At 42.6% G+C, this 15,271-nt stretch overlaps 1 protein-coding gene across 8 annotated transcripts in view; it reads right to left on the bottom strand.

Moving 5' to 3' along the window:
* Nucleotides 1-15,271, bottom strand: part of ARID1B (AT rich interactive domain 1B (SWI1-like)) — a 422,452-nt gene that overhangs the window by 64,257 nt on the left and 342,924 nt on the right. For all 8 annotated transcript variants that reach the window (XM_010840865.1, XM_010840862.1, XM_010840858.1 and 5 more), the window contains 2 exons: nt 14,578-14,757; nt 1,016-1,343 (listed from right to left, as the gene is read on the bottom strand). In XM_010840865.1, coding sequence (XP_010839167.1) covers nt 1,016-1,343; nt 14,578-14,757 — 508 coding nt within the window. The remainder of the gene's footprint in view (nt 1-1,015; nt 1,344-14,577; nt 14,758-15,271) is intronic.

Below are 15,271 nucleotides of genomic sequence, written 5' to 3'. Positions count from 1 at the left end.
GAGCAAATAGTGAGACTGGAAGGGTCCCTGACATTCTCAAACAGCAGCTTCAGAGGAAAAGTAACAAAAGGATACATTTACACACACACACACACACACACACACACACACACACACAAGCTCTTATTCCACCTTGACAAAATCAGAATCTTCTATTTTTCCTCCTGAAGATACCATATTGTTCAGTCGCTCAGTCATGTCTGACTCTGCGACCCCATGGACTACATATCTTTCAGTGTCCTTTGTTTTAAACATCTTAACATATGTTAAACAAAATTGAAACATTTTTTTCATTTGAGTCTTTTAAAACATAGTCACTTTGCCTCATGAACTTTTAATTCAATTATTTTAAAACAGGTCAAGTATTTACTTCAAGACTTTTTTCAGGATTAAAAACAAGTAAATAATTGAGGCTAAAGCCTTGCTCTATCAACTTAAACGTTCAGAAATACAATCATTATTTTGCTAACTGCCTTTTGGCTTGGACAGAGAGAGACATATGCCCAGAAAAATAAAAGTACAACATAAGAACATGAAGCAATAAATCTCACACGTATACGTTTAGACAAACACACACAATACACATATGTGCACATACAAAGTTCCTATTTCATAAGGATTTCTACAGTGAGGTTAAAAACAAAAAAGGGAGGCGTTCTTTTTGAATGTTTAGATTTGGGCCAGTTTCTAGGCTTTATACCCTCCTGCCTAAGCTTCACTGTGTTAAATGGAGCCACAGAGGCACCCTGCACCACTGGCTTTGGGTGGCTAGGTGCAGTGACTCTTCTCAGCCATTTCAAATAACCTCCTATAACTGATGGATTCCTTCCTCCATGTCTCGTAGAACACAGTCTATCATTTACTTCTCTGGCCTCTCTGATAGAGAACATGTAACACAAAAGGGGAGGCCAAGCACAGTGGCCCTCTGCTGCTCTCCACCCCCACTGACAGGATGACCAATTCTGGCTCCGCGCGTGTGCACATGTCTGTGCAGACTGCCCGCCCAACGGCATACCTGCTCTGCGCCGAGTTCGCAGCGGCCTGCATCACTGCAGCAGCTGCCTCCTGTGCCTTACGGTTCACGGTTGGCATTGGTGGCCCCATTCCTGGCCCCCCCTGCTGAGACATGCCAGGAGAACTGGGGGTCATGCTGCTCATGTTTCCAGGAAATGGTCTGTTCTGCATGCCTGCGGATGGCACTCGTCCCAGGGGCATGGCACCACACGGCTGGCTCGGCCCTTGTCCATGCATCTGGCTGTTGGCATTGACGCCCATGCTGGGCCCTGGGCCGCTGTAGCTTGCACTGGGCACCCCACTGTATGTTGGGGGTCTGGAGTAGTTACCTAAACAAAAATCAAACACAAATTAGAGCCTTGTTCTTAATATCTGAACTTGTGAAAATATTCACTGGAAATACTTTTGGTCCAACGATGTGATCAACACAGAATATTAGTCATTATCCTCATTAACCCTTCCCCTTTGGTGCTGATGAGGTTGGATGTCTCAAAACACATGATCTCTGTACATTCCAAAGGCAAAGAGCCACACAGGACACTGAAACATGGAGAGAAACCCAGGCTGAACTCTGAAACCATCTCTGCACAGATACAGACGGAGTGCTGAGTGGTGCTTCAGCTCATTCAACATCTCATGCTATTATCAAAATTCAAGCAAAATAATTATTTTAGCCCCCAGTCCCTAGGTGTACTCCAATCTGAGATTGCACCAGTACATCACTGCTGCTCCTGCTGCTGCTAAGTCGCTTCAGTTGTGTCCGACTCTGTGCAACCCCATAGACAGCAGCCCACCAGGCTCCCCTGTCCCTGGGATTCTCCAGGCAAGAACACAGGAATGGGTTGCCATTTCCTTCTCCAATGCATGACAGTGAAAAGTGAAAGTGAAGTAGCTCAGTCGTGTCAGACTCTTCGCAACCCCATGGACTGCAGCCCACCAGGCTCCTCTGTCCATGGGATTTGCGAGGCAAGAGTACTCGAGTGGGGTGCCATTGCCTTCTCCACTACCACATGACAATAAAGTGTTCAGAAGGTATAAGGAAACATGCACATATGATCAAAACTACCCTTCAAAACCCCACAGGAGGGGTCATGTGGAAACCTACAATTAGTCCAACCCAGTCGGCATTTCTCTGGTGTCTAGAGACATTTTTTTTTTTTTTTTGCTTGAGCACCAGATAAAGTGGTTGGGTTGTACCCGGCACCATGTCTTATAAATAAATTTTAAGCACAAGCATGGCACTCAGCAAAGCAGGATGGTGGCACTACAGGAAGCAGGCAGGGTCTGAGACTGAGATAAACATCTGCAATGTCACCCTCCCATCCCTGCTCACATGGGGCACATGCTCCTGGAGTAGATGGCCTGGACTAGTTCAATAGTTTTGTTTTCTCTCTCCTTCCACACCTTTTATTTTGGTTTAGGGTACATAAATTACAGTCAAGTAAATTGAAGGCATGTATAACGCCACTTCGTAACAACAACTGCTGAACCATGCACACTATGTGTGAGATATCAGGTTAAGTGTTTTGCACCTATGATTTCATTCATTCCTCCAATAACTATATGAAATATGGACACGACCATGACTGCATTGACAAAAGAAGAAAATCAAGAGCTAGTAGGTTAGGATTCAAGCTCAAGCCAAATGATTATGGAACAAATGTAATTAACCAATAAAATATGCTGCCTCCTAATAAGTGACTGTGGAAATGAAATATATTAAAAGGAGAAGTGTTTGGAGAGTATGGATTAGTGTTTCTCTACCTGTCCTTACCACTTCCTGGAAGAATCTCATCTACACAACGTAACTGTTCTAGGCACAAGGGATGTAAGGTTAAATACAATGCAATTCCTATACTCAAGTTCACAGCATAACAGTGTGAGGGTGCGTATGTGTGTGTGTGTGTGTGTGTGTGTGTGTGTGTGTGTACAAGGTGAAGTAGCAGGGGAAAGACAAGAAAAAATACAAAAGCAAAAACAGAAAAGATAATGCACTGTAAAACGTGTAAGAGAAAGAAGAGTAAGTCCTTGTAGGGTAGGGATACAGGGGGTCATCTGCGGAGGGGGGCGGCGCTGAGTGAAGGTCTTTGAAAAACCATGTTGGGTCTTGACCCAGAAATCCATGTGGGGCAGGCTCTGGGATCTGGGAGAACTGGGGCTGAGTGAAAACTCTGTGAATATACCAACCATGGATCTTAGGTAAGTTGTTTTAATTTTTCTTGGTTTCATTCTCTTTCTTTTAAAAAAGAGGATCCTCTTTATTTCGGTCTACTTGAAGAGTTGCTGTTAGGATTAAATGATGTAATATGTGTAAAGTGTCTCAAATACGGGTACAGAAATGGTTGGGGGTTACTGGCGGGATGATAATAACGCAGAAGAGGACAGAGAGCCCCCGTCGGTGAGGCAGTGAACAACAGCGCTGACAGCGAGGGCGAACTTGAGAGCAAGGCACTGCTGAGCTGGCGCGGCTGTGAGAAGGGCGCAGGGGGGGCCCCGCTCACCAGGCCTCCCAGCCTGGAGCGTATTCTGAAGGTGAGGAGGGGCTTCTTCAGCTTTTTCCAGCAGAAACTGGGTTAGATCAGCAACAACAATAAAAGCCAGCAATTCATGTTTCCTGTGTGCTAACCTCAGCTCCAAGTTCTCAGCATTACCTCCTTTCATCCTTATGTCAAGCTTAAGAGAGCCCAGTCACTGGTGTCCTCACTTCAGGGAGGAGGAGCCTGAGGCGATATGCAGAGTGACCTGACCCAAGGTCATGTGGCTAACAGGCCTCAAAACCGTGGTCTGAATACCCTATTCCGCTAGCTGCACCCAAATGGCCTCTCAAATACTTAACAGAAAACCGCACCGACATAACAGCATGGTCCCAATCATGAAAGCAGGTTTTCTTTAAGGGCACCTACAAATCTGTAAGAAGCCCAGAGTTTTCAACAGTGACTGATGTCAGCTCTTTGTTAGGTGCTGCCCGTGAACTCTCTCACATGGCTGTCCATGAAGTATATGAAGAGTGAGTATTTTAGGCTTTGTGGGCTAGATGATCTCTGTCAAAACTAAACCACCACTGCCGCCTTGATGTGGCCAGAGGTGACACACACATAAATCAGAGCATCTGTGTTCCAATAAAACTTTATTTACAAACACAGTGGCTGGCCAGAGTGGCCACAAGCTGCTGAGTCCTGTGACAGACCAGTCTTGGGACAAACTCCTTAAGAAAGTGCTCCATCAGCACAGAAAGTGACCTGTTAAAGGTGGCAGCTACTTTCCCCTGGGTATTCCTGGAAGTCCAAGGGCTGGAGAGGAACAACAGAGCAAGGCACTGGCCATCTGAGGAGCTGGAATGGGCAGGAAAATCAAAGGGAGGAGAAGGGACAGCAGAAGTTCAATACAAATCACATCAGGTGCCCCTGAGTTGCATGCGAGTCAGTGTTTTACAGCAGCACCTCAACTATAAACCGTATTTTTAAGAAGATACCCTGCCATTGCAGAAATAATCAACCTGATATTGTTTGTAAGTAAACACTGGTGATTCAGATGGTAAAGAATCTATTTGGAGACCTGGGTTAGATCCCCGGGTTGGGAAAATCCCCTGGAGAACAGAATGGCAACCCACTCCAGTATTCTTGCCTGGAGAATTCCATGGACAGAGGAGCCTGGTGGGTCCATGGGGTCGCAAAGAGTCGGACATGACTGAGCCACTTACGTAACACAAAAGGTAAACAAACATTCACTGTTTATCAATTTTGAAGTTCTTTATAAAAAGTTCTGAGGCTGCTTTGAAGCTGCTCATGTATCCCATGGGACCACATGGAAGATCCCCGTCTACTTTCCCATGGCACCATCTCAGAGGAAAGGGCGCCTTATGCTCACAACTGGATGGGGGGGTCACAGAGCAGTGGACAAGATGCTGTGTTCCCCTCTTCCTGTGCTTTCCCAGAGCACAGTCCTCAGAACTCTGCTCTGTGGCAGGATGAAGGCTCACCCCTCGCCACCCCGTCCTCTCTCAGCCCTTCCCTACAGACTGTTTGATAACATCAGTGAGATACAGTGCTCTTCCCTGGCTCTTGCTTTTATTAAAAATAAACTCATTTGTAGCTTGAACGCAAATGAAATTAATCCACATATTCTTCCTGTTCCTCTGTAGCTAGTTTCCACTCTCCCTCCCTCAACACTTGGTAAGTAACTTATTTGGTAAGAAACTTTATTCAGTGAAAACATATGTACCCTTTGCTTTCGAAGGAAATGCAATGACTTTTAATCTTGTTTCAGAAAACAAGCATTTACATGGTTATTGCAGACTAAGCCCATAATGCACTTGATATAAGAGGAAGGTCCTTGGTTTTGCTAAATCCTGCTTACAGTTGAAGTAGAATGCTGCTCATACTTGGAACAGAGAAATATTGTCCCTCTGGGTTCCTCCACCTTGGGTTTAACTGCCAATCAGGGGCTGTATTTTAGTAACCACAAAGGAAAACACCTGAGATGTTCAGTACCCCTGTCCCCGTCTATCTTTCTCATTCATTTTATGTGATGAGAAGAGCTCTGTTTCAGTAGCATTGCTCAGTTCCACAGCTGGTCTTCATTGCACAGCAGGAAGCGTTCTGCAATCCGGGAGAATATGCATCAGAGCACAACCACCACGCGCACCCACACGCATGCGTGCACTCGTGCTTAGAAAGGCCCATTGAAAGCTGGGCTCCCAGTCTTATTTTCCCTCAATCAGTTGGGCTGATTTCACAAACCGGCACTCAAAAGCACATGTCAAGAGAGTATGTTCTAATTATAGAGGCCTCTATTTGGTGGAAGAAATACAAAGTTCCCTTTTCTTCTCCTTGAAACTTTAAAAGACTTTCCTCATTAAACTCACATGCCTGGATAAAAATGGTTTCTAAAGGCTTTAAATGGCTTAAGAGGCAGCAACAGACAAAGCACAGGCTGTAGAAACTGGATTTGATACTGGGTTCTGACACTTTCTAGGGGAACCACCTTGGACAACTTATTTAACCTCTTGGAACATGAGTTTTGACAGATAAAGTAACAATATTAACGGGCAATAGGCAGAAAGTGACTAGTACAGTGCCAAGCATAGAATTACCTAATAAATTATAGCTATCACCATGATCATCAACAATAACATTATCAATAATCACTAATATAATCTTTTTTCCATAATCTTTTAAAAATGTGTAGGAGTAAAAAATGATTCACACCCCCCTCACTTTGCCTACTCAATAATGTATCTTTCTCCCCAAAATAAATAAAAACCAAATATGTAAGCCAAGCAAAATATGAGAGGAAAAGCCAGGAATGAGGAGTGCAATCTTATTTCCATGTTTCTCTAATAGATTAGTAATTTGTTGGCACTGGCTCTGACAGAAAACAGATGGGTCCAGCATTAAGCACAATGAAGGCAGCAGATGCTAGGCCAGCCCACCTCAGCTGGACGGGCCTTGCAGCCAAGTCCTAGAGCCCACAGTTTTCAAGTGGGTTCATCTTGGCACACCAGCTTTGGAAAATTGGTCACCAAATGAATTCAGATTTTAACTTACTGGGAGCTGTATTCAAGCACCAGATAACGGAAGCAGGAGCTACACTCTATTCACATCCTCAGCATTATTTTAGGAGGATCACAAATAACTCTATACCTGACTCCACAATTTTAAAATTTGCTAGTTAATATTAATATTCCAAGGTTACGGCTTCTATGGAATTATTAAATGTTTCCACTTATTTTGCTTCTTGGTTTCAACCATCCAACAATGACTTAGGAACAAGTACTGCATGCAAGGTCCTATATTATTTCCCTTTGCTGTGGAGGGTAAAATGGTGCACAAATCACAGAATAGACACTTGAAAAAAATGAATAATTAGCTATATATTATGATGAACACATTTGTGAATTAGGTTTAAATCAGCACTTTTTATGGTTATCTACTACACACATTTACTACTACATCTGTCATGTTTATTGAGGCAGAATTTCTATGCATTAGCATGCATACATGCCCTATGACCACCAGCACAGCTAAGACATGGCGAGGGTATTTCTATCAGGACAAAGAGTTGCCATCTGGTGGTCAATCTTGTCCCCAGCCCTGGCAGCCACTGGTCTGATTTCTGTTCCTACGGTGTTGCTTTCCCCAGGATGTCATGTAAAGTGACTCATACAGTACTGGGTCTAGCTCCTTTCACTCGGTATTGTGCTTCTGAAATTCACACATAATGCTGTGCATATCAGGAGTTTGCTCCCTTCTGCTACTGAGCAGTATTCCATTTTCTGGGGACATGTGGGCTGTCCCTGTTTCTGGCAATCGTGACTGAAGCTGCTGACATTTGCACACAGGTCTCCCAGTGGATATGTTTCATCTCTCTTGGTAAACTCTAGGGATGACTGCTACCTTTGTACATTAAGTGCATTTTTAACTTTGTAAGAAACTCTACTACGATACATATGAGAGTTCCAAGTGCTCTACTGTACATCCTTGATATTGCAAAATTTTAAAAAATATCAGCCATTCCAGTAGCTGTGTTGTGGATACTGTTATGGCTTTAATTTTCATTTTCCTAATGACAAATGATTTTGAGAGCATTCTTCATCTAAATAAGATCCTTGCTGTGTAAAAAAGTTGTATTTCAAAAACCTTCTTCCAATGCTACTTTTCTAATCGGAATGATCACATGGTGCTATGCTTTCAGGCACAGATTTAGGACAGAAACTGACTGAATAGCTAAGACCACAGATTCAATATGAAAGCGCACTTACCCCAAGTTGTAGTAAACCCTACTATTTGTGAAAATTGAGATAATTTATCTTTTGAACTGATACATGAGGCACCACATTTTTCCTAGGTCAACATGCATTTTATTTTTATTTATTTTTTTTAATTTAATTTTTATTTTTTTATTTTTTTTAAATTTTATTTTATTTTTAAGCTTTACATAATTGTATTAGTTTTGCCAAATATCAAAATGAATCCGCCACGGGTCAACATGCATTTTAAAAAGTATTCGAAATGCAAAAGCAATACAGTATTACATAAAGCTTGTAAAAATGGAAAGATTCATTACCTTACAGTATGACTTTAATGTTTCACTTTTGGTAGCTTTCTCCCATTATGTTATAAAAATTAACTCCTTTAAAATGTAATTATACAGTGATGCAAGCTCAATACAGAAAATATAGAAGCACAGAGAGAAACAGACAACAATCCTTAGTGCCATCTCCCAAAGATAATTCTTAAGCATTGAGTAGTCAACCTAATAAGCATCAAGCATCAAAGCAGCATCAAGAGGGAGCACTGGATCTGAATCTCTGGAATACTGTCTCCATCCATTCAGGAAATAGTTTTTAAGAGCCTCTTTTGTGCCCGCTCCCTGCTCATTGCTGATGATGTAGTAGTGAGCAAAGGCAGAGAGCTTCCACTCTGGTGGCAGAGATAGGTCAATAGATAAATCTAGACCATGCCATGCAGTGCCAAGTGCTCTGATGGAAAACGGAGCAGGGAGAGCTTGGACAGTGTGGAGAGGGCAGGCTCCCCTGAGAGGGTGACTGAGGAGAGCTGCCGTGGAGAGGGAGCTGTGTGGCATGTTGGCGCCTCTCCACCACCATCAAGGCTGACATACACACAGGCCCAGGAACATATGGGCAAGTCGGATGCTGGTTCTGACTTCAGAGCAAGGAGAGAAGAGAGGAGCACAGGTTCTCAAGGAGCAGGGCATAAATGTTTGCCTGTGTGTGACCTTCACAAAGACACTGGTCACCACAATGTTCAGTTTCCTCATCTGCACAAAGGGTATAACATAAAACTCTCTATCTCCTGTGGTTGCTATGGGGAAAAAATATTCACAGTAACTATTGTTGGACGCTAACAATGATTAGAATCTGTCAAGGAACAGAGAGAAGCTGCTCCAATGTTGATAAGATAACTTTCCACCAGCAAAATTCTTTTTTACTATATATTGTATCATGAGCCTCCTTTTACTTTCAATATGCACAGATATTCAAATCTATTTCAGAGTAAAGCATAAGAAAAAATAAACAACTGACCTAAAAAAATGTAAAATCATCTTAATTCAGTAGCCAAATTTGGCATGAAACAGTAAAAGCCCTATGGTAAGGAAGGAAGGATTCTCAGAGTCACTGTTGTCACAGGTGCCTGAGCACCTGTGTCCTCCCTGGGCTCAGAGCTGCTGTGCCCTGTGCACACCCACGGATGGTGGGGGAACAGCGCCCCCTGCAGGGAGGGCTCTGATCTGCTTCACCTGACGGCAGGTGCAGGCAGCCTTCAGAAAGGACCGGTGGTGCCAACGCTTACAGAATTGAACACTAGTCATTTCTTTTAAAACAAGCAATTAAAAAAATGGCAGAGCTGTGAGCCTCAGGAAAAGGCAGCTTGCTAAAACTAAGTCAAGCAGCCTGTCCACATCCTGCGTTTCTACACCGCCACCAACTGTCCTGATCCAGGCCGGCGGTCCAAGTTCACAGGACGACCGTGAGGGGAGGGGACACTGGCACCCCAGGTGCTGTTGATTTTAATAAGTAAACTGAAATAATTATCTTCACACTAGTCAAAATTCATGTTGCTGTATGTTCTTTCTTACTGTGAAGTTGATTTGTACTTTAAATTTTCCTTACTTCTTGCCTAATTCTCAGGTTTTTGTCAAGTCAAAATGATTATCAGTCTGCTAAGAAAAATTCAAGCTTAAACCTTATAACTTGAAGGCTAAATTTGAGCATCAAAAGATGAGGCCATTAATCACCTTTGGTTATAATATGATCTGCTACAATTTGTTTTTTCCTACTATGAGCAAGATAAAGATTTAGAAATTTTTGAACAAAGCCTTACAGACTATGGAATTAATACTTATCCCTAGCACTGTCCATTTAACGAAAAAATCAAGTTAACCTAACAGGATGAAGTAAACGATCAAGAGCACTGCAACCTGTTTCAGGAGAGAAATGAGTGAAACTGATGCAGGACTGACCTGCACACAAACCAGCCTCTGGAAAGCCAAAGAACAAGATCTCCAATTAGCAGCACTGTCCACGGGGGTGGGGGGAGGGAATAAATCCATGTGGCAGACACATCTCACTTCTGTAGAAGATAGGCTGAATTCAGCTTAATTTAAGAGCAAGAGTGGGGACTAAAATCATGGGTCGTGGTGACCCCAAGGCTGCCATGGCCTAGAAGGCTCTCTGCAGTAGCTGGTGGGCTGCCAACTGGTTGACATTTATATGTTGTTCCTCTTGACTTGAAACACTTATAAGATTATTAATGTGCAATTCACTATTTTGGAGCTGCATTCATTTCAACTAGGTATCATTTAAAGTTTGCCATTGCTGACTTTTAATGAATGAAGGAGAAGGAAGAGTTCCACTGGGATCTGATTTATTTTAGAGGGAAGCACTCTAAACCCTTCTGAAAAGCACCTCTGACAAAGTACTTTAGGAATAAAGGCTAGTCAGATTCATCTTCTTATAAGCTCCCTGCTTCCTAAGACAACTATACAAATTAAGGCATAAAACCAAGGCTGAGTCGGTGTGCAATGTCTACAGCTATACATGGGGGCCCCAGACACTCACACAGGAGTGACACCTAGCAGGGAATCATGGCTCAGAACTCCTATCGGTTGCCCAAGAAAATACTCCCAATTCCTTCCACAACTAAGGCTAGGCCCTCACTTTTTGCAATTAGTGACAAATATGCAAAAAATATCTGTGGACAGTCTGTGACAGACACTGTTCCTAGAGAACATACGAACAAGAAAGTGTCTGTCCTTAGGAAATAGAAAGGCTATGAAGATGAAATGGATTTTGGCTCCCTTTTCCACATACAAATTCATTTATTAATAATTAACACAGCAATTAAAGAATTCCTTTTTATTTATTAGAGCCAAGTCTCTCTGGCCCTCTCTACTCGCAAACACTTTGTAAGGGAAGTTATTTTATATGTGTCTGCTTGAAGGTAGAAAAGCACTATTTCATAAAATACACTGCAATTAAACATTTTTGCACATTTAGACTGGCTTCATCCCATCTGTATATTTAATAATTTATAGTATTAATATACATTAAAAAATTTCCTCTTAATAGGAATCTGTTTCTTAATCTCTAGTATTTTTGGTGTATCTCAAGCCTATATTCCCCAAAGCTCCTTGAAGGCTCATAGTCTGTCTTCTGTCTCTCCAGCAGCTCACTGAAGGAACCAGCAGGAAGGAGTGTATCTAAGTCATGGGAAATGACACAGCAGGCACTCTGAGTGGCCTCTGAAGTCTTTCTCGGTTTGAACCTTGGCTCTGCACTGACCAGCTGTGGGACTGTGGGTAAATTACTTAACCTGCTCATTTGAAAAATGGGATGACATTACAGGTTTCCTGTTAATGAAGAAAAATGGGAAAGTATACCTGAATTTGAATCCCAGTATGACCACTGTGTACCCTGGGCAAAGGTGTTTATGAGATGCATGCCTCAGTTTCTTTGTCTATCAAGTGGAGTAATAGTGGTACCTATAACATGGCATGTTGTGAGGATTAAATGAATTAATATATGAAAAACACCAAGTCCAGGACTCAGTAGTGTTTAATAAATGTTGGCTGCTGTTACTAATAATTTTGAAGAAGCTATTCCTGACAACAAAAAGGCTTAGCAAAAAGAGACTGTAAAGTATCTTCCCCCGAGATCTCTTAAAAACATTAACACAGAAGAAAGCCATCTAGCTAGAAACAGAGAAGATATGACGACGACTCTGTAGATCTCTGCACAAGTGATTCTTTCCAGACATCAAAACCTGTAACAAAGATGGAAGCTGAATATTCTACTAATAATTTGAGTAGTTAATCAAGAGAAAGAAAAAAAAATACTTCATTTGGGTCTCTGTTTAAAAGGATCAATCAAGACAGAAAGGTAAAGGTAAGAATATTTCTTGGATTGAGTAATACAAGTTATAATTGTCATTTCCTGTCATTTGTTCAGTGACGACAGGGGGAATACAAGGAGGAAAGTAAACAATTCAGATTTGAACCGAGAGCACCAGAAAACGGATTTTCAGTCCACGCTTCGGGAGCCAGTCAAGAAGCCCAGGGGGTGGGGGGAGCACAGAGTATGCCTGAGATGCCACCTGGAAGGAGAACACTGCCTAGGGCGCAAAGTTAGAACATGCCACGTGTGGAAACTGTCAGCCTTAGTTTAAATTGTCCAACCTAAACTTAGTATTCATACCTCAAAAAATTCCCAAACAACAACCTTCTTGACTATATATCCAAACTGTTATGCAGTGGATCCAGTGGGCCACATTAATGTAAAAAGGTGCTGGAGTCGAAGCAAAATTTAGACTCAGAACATTAGAATTAGAAGCAATTTCCAAGGTAACACAATCTAATTTTCTCATTTTCTATAGAAAACGTAAACCCCGGAGAGTAAGCAATTTTCCAAAGGTTGGGTGAGAACTCTCACAGGAGCAGTGCTATTAAATCAAGAATTTTACTATTCAACGATTCCAGAAAACTGAGGGTTTTATTCAGAGGATAAACCCATTTTATGGAAATTACCTTCTGTGTTATTAGCTAACTCCTAAAGTATGAGTGCTTTATTAGCCATTCACACAAGACTCATCAGATAGTCCAAGGCTCTGCCTTCCCACCTTCCCTTATTTGAGAGCAGCAGAGGGTGAGATTGCAAGAGTATTTCAGAGTAGAGTGGCCAGTTTTCAAGATTATATACATGAAACCCTTGGAATGGCATTGATAAGTCCCAGGCCCTAGCCACCCCTAACTCTGAGAATAAGGCCCTGGCCTTGTCTCCAGTTATATTCTAAGTAAAAGTTCACATTTTCTGTGCGTGTCACAACTTATAAGCTGCTTTCCCAATTTTCACTATAGTTTTTGTCCTTTCCAGATCGTCAAAGTTCCCCCAGTTTTGAAGATGCCCACTGAGTGGCACAGAGGGCAAGCAGGCACTCTTACAGCTGAGTGGCACGTCCTGCCTTAGCTCAGCAAGAAACTGCTACATGTCACAACTACCTTGGCTGATGGGGAACTAGGCAGACCCTGGCTGTCAACCAGGACCTTAAATTCCTAGAGCTTTTATAGGAATTAATAACACAGAAATCTACTGATGACATGGCAGGTAGGAAATCAAGTCAAACCCACGTTTATATCACTCTCACTACATGCTCATGGACAGAGGCAGAAAGGGCCATGGGAAACATTTGTTTTGGGTGTTCTAATACAGTTTCCCAACAACACAAATAGTTAGAATACAAAATAACAGGGCAACATAAGGTGAGGTGATGGTGCTACACTGATAGTACTGAGGGTGTTTAAAATCCTTCAGAAAGAGATCTTCAGAAAACAAGAGAATTTTCAAACTGTGAGGTAAGGACAGCTTTCCTGAGAAATACCAGGTAAAAAGCTGAGATGGCACCTGGCCTCCTCCTTAAAGAATCGTCTGGCCTTGCAGGTACTTCTGTGGCTGGAGAGGCTCGAAGGGCATCAGCACAGCACGTTTTCCAGATGGACAGTCTAAGAAATATTAAGGCTTGTCTATGGCCATACCACCCTGAACGCGTCTGATCTAGGAAGCTAAGCAGGGTCGGGCTGCCTAGTACTTGGATGGGAGAAACATTACAGCTTTAGTAAGTCAGGGGACCTGGTTTGGCTGTGGAGGCGCGGTGAACATTGTACTAGTTTCCTAGAGGGCACTGCCTTCACTTGGAACATTCCTGGTATTTTCAGAAGTGAGGAAACTCTGGGAATTGTGCCAGATTAGCTCATTCTAAATTATCCATTAATGTCTACTTTAAATAAACAAAATATAAAGGTGCTAAATTCAAATGCCTTATTGCTAGAAGTGACTTAGAAAAAAATATGTATCAGGTTAAAAACCTTGCTGAAAGGATTCTGCACATGTAAGACAAAACAGACATCAATGTCCAGGAAGGCAGAATGTAAATGGGGCGTTTTGGGCATGGTTCCACTTGTTTTTCTACTCACGCCTTATCTTCCTTTTTGAAAGACATGTCCATTTCAGGCTTTGTCCTGTCTTCTAAGAGTAAAACTGGCAATGACTGTGAAAATTAGAACTATTATTTACCTGAGAGAGCACTTTGGGGACAGATTAGGAGGAAAAGTAATAGGATGCAATCCTTCTGAGTAGGGAGCACATTGTTACAAAGGTAATTACAGACAGGGAGGGGCAGAATCAGGACTCAACAGAATAACCTAAGTTTTGAATCAAACTTCTTGAGGTCAAGGCCTGTACTGCTTTCTCAATAAGCATTTACAGCTACATCACAGAAACAAGGGTTCACTCCTTCATTATTAATAACACATGTATGAAGAGCACTTACCAGAGTGTCTGATGCATGAATGCTTAATGAATAGTTGCTATAATTATTCTTCCCATCACTATGGGAAACCAAAGGGCTGTGGTTTGCATTAACCTCACAGATCTGTCAGGTAACAATGGGATCTTAAGAGATGTTTATAACATTGAGGTCTTGAAAGGACTCGCATAGTAACAAAATTTCTACAACCTACTGACTGCATTCTGGAGAAACTTTTCTTTACCTTGTGGTCCATACTGGCTCATCTGTGGACCGTAAGTTCCACTTGAGTTACTCTGCTGAAAGCTACTGATTCCAGGGTGCATCTGGCCTCCAGGAGAAGGATGAGGCGACATGGATGGTCCTGTCTGCTGAGGTCCATATTGAGACATCTGAGGGTTTCTTTGTGTGCCTGCCATAAAACCTAAGTGAGAAATAAATGGAAATATATAAATGCAGGTGACAGAAGTGGACATGGAATTGTGTGCAAGGTGGACGGGAGAAGATCGGGGTTGTGGGATTCCCCTACGCAACACTGAAAGACATCTCAACCCAGTGTGGATGATGCGAGAGGGCCCGGGGGGCTACCCGAGTCTCTCATTAGGGTTCCTAGGAACACTATGGATTTAACACTTAAACTAGGGAAAGGAGAAGAGGGATAACAGGCAAGTAACCTTAACCTCTCCTAACATCCATTCTTGCCAGGCTGGACATGGTGTGTGCATCCCTCAGAGTCTTGGCTCAATTCTGGATCTCAGGGCTGCATATTGCCATTCAAACACCCCAGCCCTCTCTCAAGCCCAGGACAGCACCCAGCTCTCCTCTGCATAGAACTCTCTTTTTCCCTCTGACCTCCTGGAGTCACAGCTGCTCACCTTGACTCCTGCAGTGCTGAGACTTACCACCTGATTCACACTGTTCCCTAGGGGATACTGCAC

This window comes from Bison bison, unplaced genomic scaffold (genome assembly GCF_000754665.1).
Source record: "Bison bison bison isolate TAMUID 2011002044 unplaced genomic scaffold, Bison_UMD1.0 scf7180017864148, whole genome shotgun sequence".
In the NCBI taxonomy this organism is placed as follows: Eukaryota; Metazoa; Chordata; class Mammalia; order Artiodactyla; family Bovidae; genus Bison; species Bison bison.
The sequence above is the reverse complement of the archived record's forward strand: the minus strand, read 5'-3'. Positions and strand labels throughout refer to the sequence as shown.